The sequence below is a fragment of the Podarcis vaucheri genome, assembly GCF_965113315.1.
Source record: "Podarcis vaucheri genome assembly, chromosome: 2".
NCBI lineage: Eukaryota > Metazoa > Chordata > Lepidosauria > Squamata > Lacertidae > Podarcis > Podarcis vaucheri.
The window spans coordinates 131,230,775-131,249,078 of record NC_138760.1 but is presented as its reverse complement, the minus strand read 5'-3'; the positions used below and the strand labels follow the sequence as shown (position 1 = coordinate 131,249,078).

At 46.0% G+C, this 18,304-nt stretch overlaps 1 protein-coding gene across 8 annotated transcripts in view; it reads right to left on the bottom strand.

The window, feature by feature from the left end:
• Positions 1-17,616, bottom strand: part of LOC309527264 (uncharacterized protein) — a 44,150-nt gene extending 26,534 nt beyond the window's left edge. For 2 of the 8 annotated variants that reach the window (XM_082213929.1, XM_082213930.1), the window contains exon 1: positions 17,453-17,616. Coding sequence is in view for 6 of the 8 variants with exons in the window: in XM_082213924.1 (XP_082070050.1) it covers positions 1,759-4,316; positions 13,399-13,572; positions 15,793-15,892 (2,832 nt within the window). In the remaining 2 variants the exon portion in view is untranslated. Of the gene's footprint in view, positions 1-1,073; positions 4,317-13,398; positions 13,573-15,203; positions 15,446-15,792; positions 15,967-17,452 lie in introns of those variants that run through there. The other 6 variants (XM_082213924.1, XM_082213925.1, XM_082213928.1 and 3 more) reach the window with 6 other exon arrangements.
• Positions 17,617-18,304: the final 688 nt, after the last annotated feature.

Sequence of the window (18,304 nt, the reverse complement as noted above, 5' to 3'; positions counted from 1 at the left end):
AAACAAGTGTGCCTTTGCCCAAAAAAGGTTGGGAAACACTGTGTTAGGAGAAGTGACAGCTCAGTTACAGTCACTTGGGACTAACTCCCTTATGGGACAGTTCATATAGTTATACACTTTTGTAACCTAAGTCTGCCTTCAGGGATGCATCTGTGAACTGAATGAGTAAACTACTTTTACATTTACTATAATAAGATTGTGTCATATCTTTATTAGGGAGTAGAAGGGATCTTACCAGGAATCCTATATTTCAAGAGGCTTAAGCAAGCCTGCAACAAGCTAACCACCGTGCAAATTTAAAAAGGGGAATGTTTGGAACTCTGCTAAGTTCTAGAACTGGCTATTGCAAGTTAGGAAGGATATTAGTAAACAATATATCCTTCTCCTGCCTCCCTAAACATCCCCACACTTCCGACTCTCCCATTCTATGATTCTGTGATGGAAACTTGAGCCAAAGTGTTGCCACAGAAACTAGGGAGCTAAAGATGCTTTTCTGGCAGTGGGACAAAATGTCATGGCTAAAATCCTGAGAGGAGAAACCGGAAAATACTGGAAAACACTGGTTCCTTCCAGAAGGTTTTGTTCTTTTCTGCTGAGGCAGCTGGATTTATTATGATTTGCATTTTGTTATCTCAAGGTCACACTGAGCCCATCCAGACGGAGCTCCTTGGCACTGAAGACCAAGACGGGTTCCAGAAAAAGAGACCAAGGTGAATGTGTGGGTCATAAGCTGGGAGTCGTTGGAAAGGAGTCTCTGGGAGTGGCAGAAGGCTCTGTTGAGCAGGTGAGGGAAGAATAAGAGGAGAGAGAAAGAGCTCCATAGAAAGACAAGGCTGCATTGGGATGAGCTGGTGTGGGAATTATCGGCAGAGAAAAAGGTACATCCAGCAAAAGGGGATGCAGTGCAACACCTGAAACTGTTCATAACACAAGCTATGATCTCGTATGAGGAAAGGGGTTTAATATGCCTTCTTTCCCACCCCCAGTGGATTAGGAAAGAAGATTAGTAAAAGAGGAAGAAGCAGGATTGGATGAACATTAAAAGACACAATAATTTTGGACTGTGACTTGACTGACATTTGTTGGAACAGTTTTAATAAGGCTTTATAGAAACTGGACCTAGAAACTGGAGAAATACTAATTTGTATTACAGTGGTACCTCGGGGTAAGTAGTTAATTCGTTCCGAAGGTCCGTTCTTAACCTGAAACTGTTCTTAAACTGAAGCACCACTTTAGCTAATAGGGGCCTCCTGCTGCCGCTGTGCTGCCGGACCACCATTTCTGTTCTCATCCTGAAGCAAAGTTCTTAACCCGAGGAACTATTTCTGGGTTAGCGGAGTCTGTAACCTGAAGTGTATGTAACCTGAAGCGTATGTAACCCGAGGTACCACTGTATTAGATGATCACTTTCTGAGTGGTTAAGATTTGAAGGCTGGGCTGTGCGGGCACAATGTAGGAAAAGTGCCATCTTCCTGAAGGTTACTGGATACTAAATACTGGATACTAAATACAGCTGGGTTTATCCTGGAGAGCATATTCTGAATAATTATTGCTACAGAGGAACGATCACTCAGGGTGGGAGACGAGGAGAAGGGGGGCACCCAGGGGAGAGCTGGGGGAGACTACCTTTCTATGTGTTGACAAATGATATGATATATATGATACAAATGTGATAAAGGGTATTTTTAGTTATTCTCCCCCGCCCTTTCTCTCTTCTATACAAATATGTTTTGTAAAGGTTGTTTAATAATGTTTGCGTTATTGTTTTTCTTTTGGTTTTCCCTCTGTATGAATTCTTTGATGGGAAGTGAGTATATTTTTCCGATTAAAGCTCTTTCCACATTCTAAGCACTGATATGGTTTCTGACCAGTATGAGTTCTTTGATGGGTCACGAGATAGGAACTGTGACCAAAGCTCTTTCCACACTCATGGCATTGAAAGGGTTTCTCCCCTGTGTGAATTCTTTGATGGGAAGTGAGCTTGGCCCCCTCCCAGAAGCTCTTTCCACATTCCAAACACTTATATGGTTTCTCCCCTTTATGAATTCTTTGATGTAAAATGAGATTGGAACTATGACGAAAGCTCTTTCCACACTCATGGCATTGAAAAGGTTTCTCCCCTGTATGAATTCTTTGATGGGAAGTGAGCTTGGCTCGCTCCCGGAAGCGCTTTCCACATTCCAAACACTGATATGGTTTCTCCCCTTTATGAATTCTTTGATGTAAAATGAGATTGGAACTATGACGAAAGCTCTTTCCACACTTATGGCATTGAAAAGGTTTCTCCCCTGTATGAATTCTTTGATGGAAAGTGAGAGTGGAACATTGACGAAAGCTCTTTCCACACTCATGGCATTGAAAGGGTTTCTCCCCTGTATGAATTCTTTGATGGGAAGTGAGAGTGGAACGGTGACTAAAGCTCTTTCCACACTCATGGCATTGAAAGGGTTTATCCCCTGTATGAATTCTTTGATGGGAAGTGAGCTTGGCTCGCTCCCGGAAGCGCTTTCCACATTCCAAACACTGATGTGGTTTCTCCCCTGTATGAATTCTTTGATGGGAAGTGAGACTACTACTCAGACGAAAGCTCTTTCCACATTCAAAGCACTGATAGGGTTTCTCCCCCGTATGAACTTTTCGATGCGAAGTAAGACTCTGCCTGTAACGGAAGCTCTTTCCACATTCCAGGCATGGATATGGTTTCTCCCCTGTATGAATTCTGTGATGGGAAGTGAGCTGCACCCTCTCACTGAAGCTCTTTCCACATTCTAAGCACTGGTAGGGTTTCTCCCCTGTATGGACTCTTTTATGCTTTGTGAGCTTGGTCCTCTCCCGGAAGCTCTTTCCACATTCCAAGCACTGATAGGGTTTCTCCCCTGTATGGACTCTTTGATGGTATGTGAGGTTGGTCCTCTCCCGGAAGCTCTTTCCACATTCTAAGCACTGATAGGGTTTCTCCCCTGTATGGACTCTTTGATGAGAAGTTAGACGGGAACTTTGACTGAAGCTCTTTCCGCATTCTAAGCACTGATAGGGTTTCTCCCCTGTATGAATTCTGTTATGGGAAGTGAGACTCTGTCTGTGACTGAAGCTCTTTCCACATTCTAAGCACCGATAGGGTTTCTCCCCTGTATGGACTCTTTGATGGGATGTGAGGTTGGTCCCCTCCCTGAAGCTCTTTCCGCATTCTAAGCACTGATAGGGTTTCTCCCCTGTATGAATTCTTTGATGGGTAGTGAGCCCGGAACTGTGACGAAAGCTCTTTCCACATTTGAAGCACTGATAGGGTTTCTCCCCTGTATGAATTCTTTGATGTCTAGTGAGAGTGTACTTCCGACTGAAGCTCTTTCCACATTTCAAGCATTTATGGGGGTTTTCCCTGGTATGATTTGGTTGATGCAAAGTGAGACCCTGCCTGTGCCTGATGCTATTTCCACACTCCAAACGCTGATAAGGTTTCTCCGTTGTATGAATTCTTTGATGGGAAGTGAGCTTGTACCCCTCCCGGAAGCTCTTTCCACATTTCAAACACTTATATGGTTTCTCCCCTTTATGAATTCTGTTATGGGAAGTGAGATTTTGTCTGTGACTGAAGCTCTTTCCACATTCTAAGCACTGATAGGGTTTATCCCCTGTATGAATTCTGTTATGGGAAGTGAGACTCTGTCTGAGACTGAAGCTCTTCCCACATTTCAAGCACTGATAGGCTTTCTCCCCTGTATGGACTCTTTGATGGGAAGTTAGATTGGAACTTTGAGTGAAGCTCTTTCCGCATTCTAAGCACTGATAGGGTTTCTCCCCTGTATGAATTCTTTGATGGGTAGTGAGATGGATCGCCTGGCTGAAGCTTTTTCCACATTCCAAGCACTGATGTGGTTTCTCCCCTGTATGAATTCTTTGATGGAAAGTGAGCCCGGCCCCCTCCCGGAAGCTCTTTCCACATTCAAAGCACTGATAGGGTTTCTCCCCCGTATGAACCTTTTGATGTGAAGCAAGACTCTGCCTGTAACGGAAGCTCTTTCCACATTCCAAGCACGGATAGGGTTTCTCCCCTGTATGAATTCTGTGATGGGAAGTGAGACTATCCTGCCGAGTGAAGCTCTTTCCACATTCCAAGCACTGATACAATTTCTCTCCACTGTGAGTTCTTTTGTGTGAATTAAGGCTATCCCTCCAAATGAAGCTCTTTCTTTGATGGGAGGTGGACTGGGAGCTCTGATGGATGTCCTCTCCACACCCTGAATATTTAGTTGACTTCTCCACAATGTGGATTCTGTTGTGGTCCCCCTTGTTCTTCCCTTCCAATTGATCACCATCTGCAATCAAGGGAGAGAGAAGCTAATTAGAGCCTCGGGAAGAACAAAGTCAATGAATGCTTGTGATAGAGGAAGAACTGAAGACAGTTAGATGTGTTTAGCCTGAATTAGGCCTTGAGTCACTTGAGCTACTAGTCTCAATGCCAGAGCTGACTTAGCAGTTGAGCTGCTCAAATATGGTCGCAACATGTGGCTAATTAATATAGCTAATGTGCTATTATTAGTAGTTGATTGTCATCTAAAATTTACAAATCATAAACTTCTATATATATGTATATATATATAATTTACAAATCATAAACTTCAATATATATATATATATATATATTACACGGGAAGACACCCGAAGACACCAAAACCTGCATATATATATATATATATATATATATATATATATATATATATATCAATCAGTCCATAACCAAGTACTCAATGGAATGGAAAGCTGGTGGGGAACACCATGATGTCTTTCATTTTTTTAAAATAAATTTTTATTAAGGTTTTACAAGTTTTTAAACAGACATAAAAAGCACAAATAAACACCACTCAAAAAAAGAAAAAAAGGACAAGTATAATTCCAGATCCTTATTTTCTTACCATCTTTCCCTGACTTCCCCACACCTCCCCTTCTTGTATTCCAATTCCAATAATTAACTCAGCAAGTTCTTATCCCCATCATTTACCTTATTATTTTTATATTTGATTCATCTTAGTTATCCAATTTTAAACTTATAACCCTCATTTTAAACAACAATATTCATTCTTAACATCTTTTTCTAAGGTCGACCCACGTTCCCTTCCACGAATTTCCCAATTTTTATAATGATTACCAAATAAAGATAGAAAAGAAAGATGACATATAAATATACACCCTTTGGGTTCCCAAGCTCATATCCCCCCTTCCCGGTTTCGATCCCCAAAAAGAAATGTCCATTAATCTATAAATCTAGCCTGGAGATCTTGTATCCGAGGCTCTCAAGTCCCTCTCAGTCCCTCTCTGCCGGTTTTTTTTTTTTTTTTTGTAGTCCTTTATATTAAACGTCAAGTCACGGAGAAGCTCCATTCCATTAAAGTTTATGTTTCTTCGAGCAAGACCTCCATATTCAAAAGTGGAGCCTAAATCTTGTTTCTTCTTTCTTTTAAATCCAAATGTCCCAAATGTCTCGACAGCTCCAACTTTCACCTTGGTCAAATTTGTAATCCCTGGGTCTTCAGATCTCCCCTTAGGGAGATCCTTCCATTCTTCATTTTCTATTTTCTTTATAACCATCTTAGCAGGCCTCAAGCTCTCCTTTGTCTTCTGCGACATTTCAGCTTCTCCTTCCCATTCCTCTAAAACAAAACATATCTCTTCTTGTTCAGCTGCAAATGTATCTTGAGTCAAGTCCTTGACAGATTCAGCAAGATTGTTTACATTTACTTTCAAAGTTGTAGCATTTGTAGCCAAAGCTTCATTCTGACCTTGTAACTTTCCCATGAGAAGAAACATTCTATCCAGCTCAGCCTGTATTTTTCCATCTGAAGCCATTGTAATGTCCAGAACCTCTAGAGGGATTCTGATTGCTTATTATTTTTTCCAACTCCAGTCCAACAGTCCAATTTTTTCGTTTCTAATTTAAAGTCAATTTGTATCAAGAATAACCAGCAAAGATAGCAAAAAAGGAATTTTCTTCTATTTTCTTCTTTCCAGCTTCGACAGCTGGTTTGACAGCTGTCAAACTCTTTATGGCTCCTCAACAGGCTCTCTCTCAGATCACTCCCGGGTCCCGGGGGGTTGCACCTTAGTTCTTAAAAACAACTCTTATCCTCCAGCAAGTTTGCTTATAATGCCAAATTGTGAAATTTGTAACTTTTATCCAATAAGGAGAAGAATGTTCTCTCGACCTTAGTTATAAAATTCTTGCTTTAATTTGTCCACAGGGGGTGGAGGCGGACTTCCTCTTAGCACTCCCCCCGATTGTGCCCAATTCAAAAGAAAAATTTTTAGTTCCAATTTCCGTACTACTCACGGGTTGTTGCTTTTTACCATGATGTATTTCAAAGGATGATGTCCAAGACATTCGGATTGAATCAACTATTTTGAAGATGAATCTTCATCAGCTGATGATGAAATTGAATACATTACATATAATGAATGACAACAAAAATAATACTGAGCAACCTGCATATTAAATAAAGAATAAAAAATAAAAAATTCATACCAAATAATTTTAGACAGCATTTCCAAGCAGCCCTATTGCTTCTAATACACTACTAAGATGTTCCCCTAAAGATAATACCACATCATCTGCAGAGGACTTCAGTCTGTCATTTTGTTGCCCCACCCTCACCTCCTTTTATATCTGGAGTTTTCCTTATTCTTGATAATACATAGATAAATGTCCCCTTCTGTATCTTACATTGCTCTAAGACAGTATTATTCACAATCATGCTTGTCATGTGTCAGTATAGATTGTCTTATTTCCCTTTAGAAAAGTCTCTCCAATCCCTGGCTCCTGCAGGAGGGAGTTCCAGTTTTACCTACGCACTGTGAAAGTTATAAGTTTAATGTAAATAAAGCACTCTGCAATGGAGACAAGACTGGTGTTCCTCCTTTGGGAAGGGATGGGCGAACTGGGGACTCCAAAGCCTATAGGCTTGTTTTCTAATAGCAGCAGCAGCTGCAGAGAAACTCCAGGATGGGGAACATCCTTGAAAGCTCATGCTGGGATCCGATAGAGAAAAGTTTCTTTTAATTTCCTGCCAAATTTTTTCATAATTGTCTTTAAAAATATTTATATATTTTTGCAGTTATCCAAACTCCTAAATATGTTACTTTTTTATATGCCTCTATCCCTACCATCTCTGTGTGAAATATTGCTCAGGGTGAGGGCCCTGCAGGCTTCCGTGGCGCCTCTCTGTTTCTTCGGATCTCTGAGCACAGTAGAGTAAACACAGCGAACTGGCCTTCTGTCCTCTGTGGCTTGCATAGTGTGCATAAATCAAGAGCCCACTCAGCTTCTTTCTATTCTAGAAGCTTTATTTTAAAAGCAGTAGAAATCAGCCAGTGTCCGGCAGGAAAAACATCTCCGGCTCGGACAAAAACGAAAGCAGAATACAGAACAAAGAAACAGATCCCGAATGTAGGATCTCTCCGCCCCTCAGAGGCAGGACAATGGAACTGAGCCGTTTAACCCTGTAAGCTCTGGTTCCCCTCACACCCCCTCTTGTCCTGCGCTGCTGGGGGGCTTGTAAGTACCACCATTTACCCCAAAACCAAACCTTCACACAACTCGCCATGATGCTAGAAGCTCAAAGGTTTCGTGAACCCATCTGCCAGGTTCTTATGGCTTGGACAGTACTGCAACTTCAGCAAGCCTGATTGGACACTCTGACACACATTCTGGAAACATATGTCCAGATGTTTGGTTCAGGCCTTAAATTGCCCAGACTCTGTCAACTTCAGACAGGGTTAAATGTCCTCCCAAACAGTGCTGGGCAAGCAACATTCCCCAGAGATTTCTTGAACCAGACATCTATAGAACTCCAGTTCCCCGCACAGCTCTGACAGTGCACTGAACTCAGCTTCACTAGAGGACAGCGCAATGAGACTCTGCTTCCGGAACTTCCACCCAACTAGAGATTCCCCAAATTTTATGACCATCCCAGATATGGACTTCCTGTCATCCAGATTCGCCCACTCGCTATCTGTCCAGGACGTGAGCTTGGGGTCACCTGTAGCTGACAGTTTGAGATGGAAGTCTTTGGTATCCTGCAGGTACACTGGGCTTTGTAGCTTCCCTGCTGAGCAGATTGGTAGCAAAAGCAATGCCTGGCCTGCTCCACTGGGACAGATACAATAGACTAACCAGAGCTTACTGAAAGACCTCAGCGTTCTCGAACTCAGCACATTCTGCTAGCTGACTGTCTTTCACGTAGCCTGTCTCCATGGGGGTCCTAACCCCTGCACAATCAGACATCCTGAACTTCTCAAACAACTGCTCAATCTTGCCTTTCTGACTGAGCAAGAAACTTCCATCTTCAGTCCTATCTGTACACACAGGTAAATCTTTACTGCACCCAGATTCTTGAGTTGGAAATGTTTTCCAAGCTCTTTGGCAAACTTCTGCACCTGTTTGTCTGCCCGTGAAACATGAATGATGTCGTCAACAAAGACCAAGACCAGTTATTGTGACTCTCCAGGCCCCTCGAGGTACAGGCAGCTGTCAGCAAGACTCTTCTTGCAACCTAACTTCTCTAAGGCTTCATTCCAACATAAGTCTCAATTCCTTGGTGATTGTTTTAGCCGGTAAATTGACTTGTGCAGTTTCCACACAGTTCCTGGCCCATTGCCCTCAAACCCTGGAGGAGGAAGCATGCACAGATCCTCCTGGAGGTCTGTTAAAATAGGCCATATCCACATCAAAGTGATGCACCGGAAAACCTCTTTGTGCAACAATGGCTAAGAGCATGCGCAGTTTCACTTCTGGAAGTGGGAGCATATACCTCAGTGTAATGCAGCCCCTTCCTCTGTGTGAACCCTCTGGCTACTAGTCTAGCCTTGTACTGTGGTTCTCCAGTTGCTGTGGGTTTAAGACGGTAAGCCCAGCGACTGCTCACAGCTTGTTTGCCCGCTGGCAACGTCATGAGGGAGAACACACCTAGAGACTCCATTGAGCCCATCTCCTTCTGCATTGCCTCATGCCATTTCCTGGCTTCATCCTGAGGCGGTTTCTGAACATTCTCAAAACTCTCAGGTTCACATTGAGCCATACCTACCCACACATTTGGGACTGCGGCCTGGGAATCTGATTCAGACGCTGAACCTGAGGAATCCCAGCCTGCACAGGAGTCCCCGCCTCCAGGGCCGGCTGAGCCGGGGCAGGGGCTTGAAACTGAAGGGCCCGCTCCTGTGCCGGATCCTCAGGAGCAGACACCAGATGAATCCACTCTGGCTCTGGAGGTGATCGAGGACCCATTGCCTGCAGGTGCTCCTCTCCCAGCCCCGTCAGGGGAAGGTGAGGTTGCCTCTGGGTCCACAAACCCTCCAGCCTCTCCTGAGCTGCAGAGGCTCAGGGCAGAGAGGCGGAGGGAACTAAGTTCTCTCAGGAGGAGTGCTCGCCTTAAGGCCAGGAGAGGCGAGTCACCTGTGGGCCGGGACTGCCCTAGGCCTCAGAGGAGATAAAGGCCAGTCAGCCCAGTCCCAGGTTGCGGGAGCAACATTGCTGGAAACCTGTTCCTGCCAGCACCCTGACCTGCTCTTCCAGAGTTCCTGACCACGCCCAGCTCCTTGCCTTGGACCTCGCTTCGCCCCTGATGGACAGCCTCCAGACCCTCGACCCAGGACCGGACTCAGACCACGCCGCATGGTAACACCCCCCCCCAGGACCAGCACATGTAACAATACATTCAAACTTAGAGAATTATAAAAGTTCCACAATATCCAAGAGAGAGAGAGAAAAGAGGGCAAAATCACCTTTATATACAATTGACAAAAAATAAAAAAGCAGGCCACAACAAAAGTCTAACAGTTACCATTGTTCAAACTTACTGTTACATTCTCTCCTTGATTTTGATTAGCACTTGCCAAGCTTCTAGTTATATTATAATCCACAATGTGTCTTGTAATCCAAAATATTTCCACTGTGAGTCCAAAAATTTTCCAGACGTATTTATGATTCAAATTAGATTTGTAATCCAAATGGTAATTGTAATCCAATATACTGTAGATTCCAGTGTATAAGGCGACTTTGAACCACAGAAAATGTTCTCCAAAGTCGGGGATCGCCTTATACGATGGGTTTGGGTGGCGCGGAGCTGAGCCCGCCCCCTGTTGCTGCCCAGTGTATTAGGTAACTGGGCTTATAAAACGAACCCCCAAATTGCAGCTGTCAAATTGAGGGGTCGTCTAATAAGCCCAGTCGCCCAATACGCCGGAAGCTACGGTATATATGCTATTTCACTCAATTTTTATTCCAATACAGGCTCCCCCGTCCCCGCTTTCTCCTACTAAGGCTCTTACCAGGGACTTCCCCTCCCTGGGATTACCACCCAGTTAGAATCATAGAATCAGAGTTGGAAGAGACCACAAGGGCCACCGAGTCCAACCCCCTGCCAAGCAGGAAACACCATCAGAGCACTCCTGATATGGTTGTCAAGCCTCTGCTTAAAGACCTCCAAAGCAGGAGACTCCACCACACTCCTTGGCAGCAAATTTCACTGTCGAACAGCTCTTACTGTCAGGAAGTTCTTCCTAATGTTTAGGTGGAAGCTTCTTTCTTGTAGTTTGGATCCATTGCTCCATGTCCGCTTCTCTGGAGCAGCAGAAAACAACCTTTCTCCCTCCTCTATGTGACATCCTTTTATCTATTTGAACATGGCTATCATATCACCCCTTAACCTCCTCTTCTCCAGGCTAAACATGCCCAGCTCCCTTAGCCGTTCCTCATAAGGCATCGTTTCCAGGCCTTTGACCATTTTGGTTGCCCTCCTCTGGACACGTTCCAGTTTGTCAGTGTCCTTCTTGAATTGTGGTGCCCAGAACTGGACACAGTACTCCAGGTGAGGTCTGACTAGAGCAGAATACAGTGGCACTATTACTTCCCTTGATCTAGATGCTATACTCCTATTGATGCAGCCCAGAATTGCATTGGCTTTTTTAGCTGCCGCGTCGCACTGTTGGCTCATGTCAAGTTTGTGGTCAACCAAGACTCCTAGATCCTTTTCACATGTACTGCTCTCAAGCCAGGTGTCCCCCATCTTGTATTTGTGCCTCTCATTTGTTTTGCCCAAGTGCAATACTTTACATTTCTCCCTGTTAAAATTCATCTTGTTTGTTTTTGCCCAGTTCTCTAATCTGTCAAGGTCGTTTTGAAGTGTGATCCTGTCCTCTGGGGTGTTAGCCACCCCTCCCAGTTTGGTGTCATCTGCAAATTTGATCAGGATGCCCTTGAGTCCATCTTCCAAGTCGTTGATAAAGATGTTGAATAAGACCAGGCCCAAGACAGAACCCTGTGGCACCCCACTAGTCACTCTTCTCCAGGATGAAGAGGAACCATTGATGAGCACCCTTTGGGTTCGGTCAGTCAGCCAGTTACAAATCCACTGAGTGGTAGCATAGTCAAGACCGCATTTTACCAGCTTCTTTACAAGAATATCATGGGGCACCTTGTCAAATGCCTTGCTGAAATCAAGGTAGGCTACATCCACTGCGTTCCCTTCATCTACCAGGCTTGTAATTCTGTCAAAAAACGAGATCAGGTTAGTCTGACATGACTTATTTTTCAGAAATCCATGCTGACTATTGGTGATCACAGCATTCCTTTCTAGGTGCTCACAGACTGTTTGCTTAATGGTGCTCCAGAATCTTCCCTGGTATTGATGTCAGACTGACTGGGCGGTAATTATTTGGGTCCTCTCTTTTCCCCTTTTTGAAAATAGGGACAACATTTGCCCTCCTCCAGTCTGCCGGGACTTCGCCTGTTCTCCAGGAATTCTCAAAGATGACTGCCAGTGGTTCTGAGATCACATCTGCCAGTTCTTTTAATACTCTTGGATGCAGTTCATCTTGCCCTGGAGACTTGAATACATCTAAACTAGCCAAGTATTCTTGTACTATCTCCTTAGTTATTCTGGGCTGTGTTTCTTTTGCTGAATCATTTGCTCCAAGTTATGGAAGTGTCCTCCTGCCAAGCTTTGGTAGAACTTGCCAAGATCCAGGGTCCTTTTTAGAGGTTTTTTAAAAAAGAATTTGCAATGTTTTCAAGCCTTTCAGTGCTTTCATTCATAAAATCTGCATCCCCATTCAAAAAAACAGAGTACTCCAATCATTCCTGTATCTTCCTTTTTAGGAATCAAAGAACAAAGAGCTACAGTTTCTTCTTGTATCCAGAGTAACAAAGTGCAGTTTAAAAAGCATCTAAAGACTGATGTGTCTCCAAAGTTTTTTCCCCCATTCACAAGCCTGTACTGCAAAATCTTCCCTTCAAAATACAGAAGCTGACTTCCTGTTTAGATTCCGTCTTTGACAAATCTAAATTAAATCCAATTCTTTTTATTTTGAAAAGTCCATTGTTGTTGACAATAGCTTTTTTCCTTTGAAAGTCTGCTGCTTCAGGTGGTGATTTGTGGTTTCAGGTTTTTGAGCTGCGCTGGAGCCACGGGCAGGCTCAAACCACTGTCTCTCTCTCTCTCTCTCTCACACACACACACACACACACACTTGCTGCCGATGCAGTGTTGGGGCTCCGGCAATCGCGGCAAGCCTCTTCACGCCCGGCTGGTCCCCTCGACACCCCACTACCCTTGGAGCTTTTGGGGGGGTATCTAACCCTGGCACTCACCCCCACATTAGTTTAATGTTAAGTAAACGTCCAGTGCGCTTCCAACGCCATAAATCCTATCTCAGCAAAGAATTTCATGCAGCGGTTGAAGGAGGCAGGAGAGTCAGTGCCTTTCAATGAAGAATCCTGGAGCAAGCACTTTGGAACTCAGGAAAAACTTTATTTACAAAAGAAAAAAACCCTGGTGATAAAGCACACATGCTTTTATCTCCGGCATAAAGAAAACGTTACTCTAAACTTAACTCATATCAGCAAACACGGGGAAAGAGCGGCCGAGAACACACGGGTGAACTGACTATTTATACAAACTAACTCACATTCCTGGATGCTTAATGACTTCCAGCTGCTCAGTGATTAGAGTGACTTGTTACCTCTTAACCCTTTAGTACCAACAGCCCCGGAAACGGTCGTCATTTAGACGGACGACTCGCACTGCAGCACCATTTCCCTTCGCAGAGAAATCGGAAGCCCAGAATCAGGTTACTTTCAAGAGTCGTGACTTCTAGTGCTGCCTGATGGATAGGTAAGTTGTCTGACATTGGTAGAGCATTCAATCACGGTACAGGTTTTAGGCATTTTGAGCTGCCAATACATTGCGGTGGCCGGGGAGCTGTGATGTATTCCTAGCTCAAATTGCCTGCAGATGACAAAGGCGCAGGCAGGCAGGTCGAGGAGCCCAAAATGGTGCCCCCCTGAGCAAGCCCCAATACCTCTCTGGCTCCATCCATCCATGTCCCCATCTCCCCTCCCCTGGAACTCACCAGATCTCTTGGAGGTCCCTGGGAGGAAACGCTCAGAGGCTGTGAGGAGGGATGCAGGAGACAACCTGACCAGATCAACTGTCCATCTTCCACCTTCCATCCTCGCTAGGTTTACAGATTCAGTCTCTTTCATCCTTCCTGAGGAGTTGAGAAGCCACCACAAGCTGCAGGGTCCTGGGAGAGAGGAAGAAACAAAGGGAGCCTCAGAGGCCCTGCAGGGATTCTCTTGCCCTAGATATTCTCCTGCCCCTGGAGAAGCACAAATGGGGCAGCCCCTTCCCAAGAGAAGCCCCATTTCTAAACAGCTCCAGTGATTCCAATTTCTTCTGTATGCTCCTCACCCCACATGCAAGCCTGGCATGGTCTGCACAGTAGTGACCTGAGAGTAGATCCATTGAACTCAGTGGGGATAATTGACAGAACTTGGTACAAAAACCAGTCACCGTCCTGTCCCCAAGCCTGAAAACTGCAACCCCAGAGTATGGGCAAAAAATAGCAGAGTAGATATTACATGTAGGTGCCCCCATGCTAGGTGCTTTGTATGGAGAGCCCTGTTCACAATCTTTGAGCTCTCTCATCACAAGCCAAACAGATGTTGTGGCCATATCCACCTCTGTCAGGAGTTGCATGGGGACCAAATCTGTATGTGGAAGCAGAGGAGCCGGTGATGCCACATTTTTGAAATACCAGGAAACTAATACACCCTTCCTCCTTAGATATCATCTGTGCTTATACACCATCTTCACAAGTCTCCAGTCCCAAAATGTGGCCCCCACCCTGGCACGGAAGCAATCAAAGTATAGATCTTCCACATGTTCTAAATCTGCAGTGTTCTTAAGAACACCAGGCATGTATATCCTCCAAAAACTCCAGAGGTGAGCTTTACGCTCCTCTTGTGATTATATTCCCAAAGGCTATGGGTAGCTTGATAGAACTAGTCTACTTTGAGATAGCACCAATGTCTCCTTCCCTTTTTTTATGTGATTTAACAAGAACCCCCTCCCCTAATGAGTCAGAAATCAAGGACAAGCTGTGGATTTAAGACTGTGTGGAGATAAACTTTCGATCCAAAGCAATGTTTCAAGATGAAGCTGGAAAGCTAAGAGTTTTGGGATGACGCAGTTAAAAATACCGTCGCCATTTTGGGAGGCATTGTTGGAGCTCTGGGTCTGGGAGGAGAAAGAGAGAAATAGAGTTGTTTACATATTGTGGATCAACTCCTTGGTGGGACTTATGAGCGACAAATGCCAAAATTTACGATGGAAAGAGCGATGTTATCTACGAAGGAGATATATAGAAACCATCTGGACTTAGTGGAGGAACGGGAAATCCACACAGGATCATTATACTTGCTATCGGCTTAAGGAGACTAACAGAAGAGATCATAAAGGAAAAAGAGAAATTATATGAATAAGATATGATGTGGAAACAACAAGATAAGACTGGATAGAATTATGAACTTTGTCTGGACTGATTGGGACTGATTTGGACATTAACGCAGTACTAAGAAGATGATCTGAATCCCCCTTTGGATCTTGAAGTATGGGTTCCCCAAACAAAATTTAAAAATTTGGCTTTGTAATTTGGAATTTCTGCGATGTGATTTAATTTGATGTGATTGGCCAGTTAATAATCATTATTTAAAAAAACAAAAAACAAAGTTTTTTTCCCAATTCACAAGTCTGTATTGCAAAATCTTCCCTTCAAAATACAGAAGTTTACTTCCTGTTTAGATTCCGTCTTTGACAAATCAAAATCAAATCCAATTCTTTTTATTTTGAAAACTCCATTGTTGTTGACAATACCTTTTTTCCTTTTAAAGTCTGCTGCTTCAGGTGGCGATTTCTGGTTTCGGGTTTCTGAGCTGCACTGGAGCCATGGGCAGGTTCAAGCCACTGTCACACACACACACACACACACACACCCCACGCGCTGCCGATGCAGTGTTGGGGCTCCGGCAATCGCATCAAGCCTCTTCATGCCTGGCTGGTCCCCTCGACACCCCACTACCAGTGGGGTTTTGGGGGGGCTGTCTAACCCTGGCACTCACCACCACTGCTCAAAACCCCCAGTAATGGTCGTCTTTTAGACAGACAACTCGCAATTTCCCTTTGCAGACAAACCGGAAGTCTATGTTTCAAGAGTCATGCCTTCCAGTGCTGCCCAATGGATCGGTAAGTTTTCTGGTAGAGCATTCAATCATGGTGCTGGTTTTAGACATTTTGAGCTGCCAATACATTGCGGTGGTCAGAGAGCTGGGATGAATTCCTAGCTCAAATTGCCTGCAGATGACAAAGGCACAGGCAGACAGGTGGAGGAGCCCCCCTGAGCAAGCCCCAATACCTCTCTGGCTCCATCCGTCCATATCCCCATCTCCCCTCCCCTGGAACTCACCAGATCTCTCTGAAGTCCCTGGGAGGGAACGCTCAGAGGTTGTGAGGAGGGATGCAGGAGACAACCTGACCAGGTCAACCGTCCATCTTCCCCCTTCCATCCTTCCACGCTTTGCAGGATCTGTCTCTTCCTTCCTTCCTGAGGAGTTGAGAAGCCACAACAAGCTGCAGGGTTCTGGGAGAGAGGAAGGAGCAAGATTCCCAAATCTTAGGGTAGCTTGATAGAACTAGTCTATTTTGAGATAGTACCAATGTCCCATTAGTAGTAGGAGCCACACAATGACTGATAATCCCTCTTTTGTCCCAGAAGGTGGGGAGTAGGTGTCAGCATCGCCCTAGAGCCAGTGCACCAACTGGACTCATGCACCTCAACCCCAACTGGGCTAGGCGAGCTGGGTAGCACCGCCAGAGACCTCCTTTCTCACAGGAACAGGTCACAGTGCTGTGGACTCACAGCTTATAGCTGAGAGCACCGGATTCACTGTCTCAATAATACAGTCGTTGCGCAGCAGAGTTTTGCACAGTCTTGCAGAGTATAAACCACTCGGAGAGCAGCTCTGTAGAATATCTTCCTTTTATTCTGTAACTACAACTATGATAAAAAACTATATACAGAGCTGAATATTCTAAGCATAAATCAATGCTACACTGAGAGTCTGCAGCTGCACTTAGCATCAATCTTATCTCTAGGATCTCCAACACTCTCACTTTCTCCGATACACTGACTGACTGACTGACTCTCTCTCACACACACAGATATGTTGCTGGGCAGAATAAGTAGATAGGCAGGACACGCCTCCTCCTCTCTGGAGAGTCAGCAGAAACCATCAGGAGATCATCAGGAGATTATTGGGTATGGGAGGGGTGAAATCTCCTCATCAGGTGTCTTTTATCCTTGCTTTATTCTTCTTGATAATACATAAATAAATGTCCCCTACTGTATCTTACATTTTTCTAAGAGAGTATTATTCACAATCATGCTTGCCATATATTCCGTATAGATTGTCTTAGTTCCCTTTAGAAAAGTCTGTCCAATCCCTGGCTCCTGCGGGTTGGAGTTCCAGTTTTACCTATGCACTGTGAAAATTATAAGTTTAATGTAAATAAAACATTCTGCAATAGCAGCAGCTGCAGAGAAACTCCAGGATGGGGAACATCCTTGAAAGCTCACTCTGGGATCAGAGAGAAAATTTGGCAGACCTGCCACCCAGAGCCCCCTCCTTCTCCTCCCTGCATTGGCAAGCCCAGTGCAGCCAGCTCAGCCCTCTGGCTCTCCCCTTTTCTCCACGGAGGAGCCCCAGGCGTGGCCCCTGCCCAGAGAGGCTTCCCCTGAGGCTCTGGGCTGGAGACCTGAGCTGATCTGGAGGAGGGTCTGCCGGGGGGGGGGAGGCCGGCCTGGCAGGGGCTCCTCCACTGGAAGGGGCATTCTGGGGGCATGCCCTCTCCCCCCCCCGGACCCCTCCCTCCTTCCCCAAAGAGGATGCCAAGGAAGAGCAGAGCTGCAGACCCCCCCCCCTGGAAACTGGCCCCCTCCCAGGCTTGGCAGAGAGGAATGGGGGGGCAGGACCCCCCTCTGCCCCCAGACTCGGGGGTCTCCCCCTGCAGCCCCGGGACCCCCTTCTCCCATGGGCACCCCAAGGGGGGAGAGAGAGGAGACTCACCGGATTCTTCCCAGGAGGGAAACCGAGGCAAGAGACAAGGGACTGGGCACGGAGGGAGGGGATTCGGCTCTGGAGGACCCGCCCCGCCTCTCCACTTCCTGTCCTCTCTAGGACTCCGGCTCCGGTCGGTTTAACCCTTCGCAAGCTGAGCACAGCCCCCGGGCTGGCTGGCTGTCCTCCTCCCCTCCCAGAACCCGGGTGCTCCGGGGCATGTGCAGAGTTCTCTCTGTGACTCTCGGCTCAGAGGCCGCTTAGTGCCCTGCGCCCAGACGGGTGGGGGGTAAATGAAATAATAATAATTAAGGCGGGTGTTCCCGCTTTCTAAAAACGGGGGGGGGGGGCCAATGTTCCCCCTGGGTTTCTGCTCCTTCCCTGAGTTTTGTCCCCGTTCAGTCCTCGGGACGCAGCCCTGCTTCCACCACAGATTCAGACCTGGGGGGGGGGTTCGTGAGCGAGGGGCCCTTCTCCCTCCCAGCCACTCCGGAGGGGTTTCCAGTCACAGTCTCGCGGGCCCAGGGGGTCCCCTCAGCCCTGGGGACTGGCCTGCGGGGGGGGGGTCTCCTTTCCCCCTCCTCACTGGAAGGACACTCCGCTTTCCTCCGCCTCCCCATGGCTTCTCCCCATAGCCTCTTCCCGCCTGACTCCTCCTCTCCCCAGACCCTCCTCTCCCAGGGGAGATTCTCCTCACCTTCCGCCCTCAGCCCATCCCTCTCCCAACCCGCCCTTTCTCTCCCTCTCAGAAAACTCCCTCAGAAATGGCTCCTTTTATTTTCCCTCCAAAAGGGCTGGCTCCGCCCCTCGCTGTCTTGGGAGCCAATCAGAGCGAGGCTCCAGACCCACGGTGGTATTTCT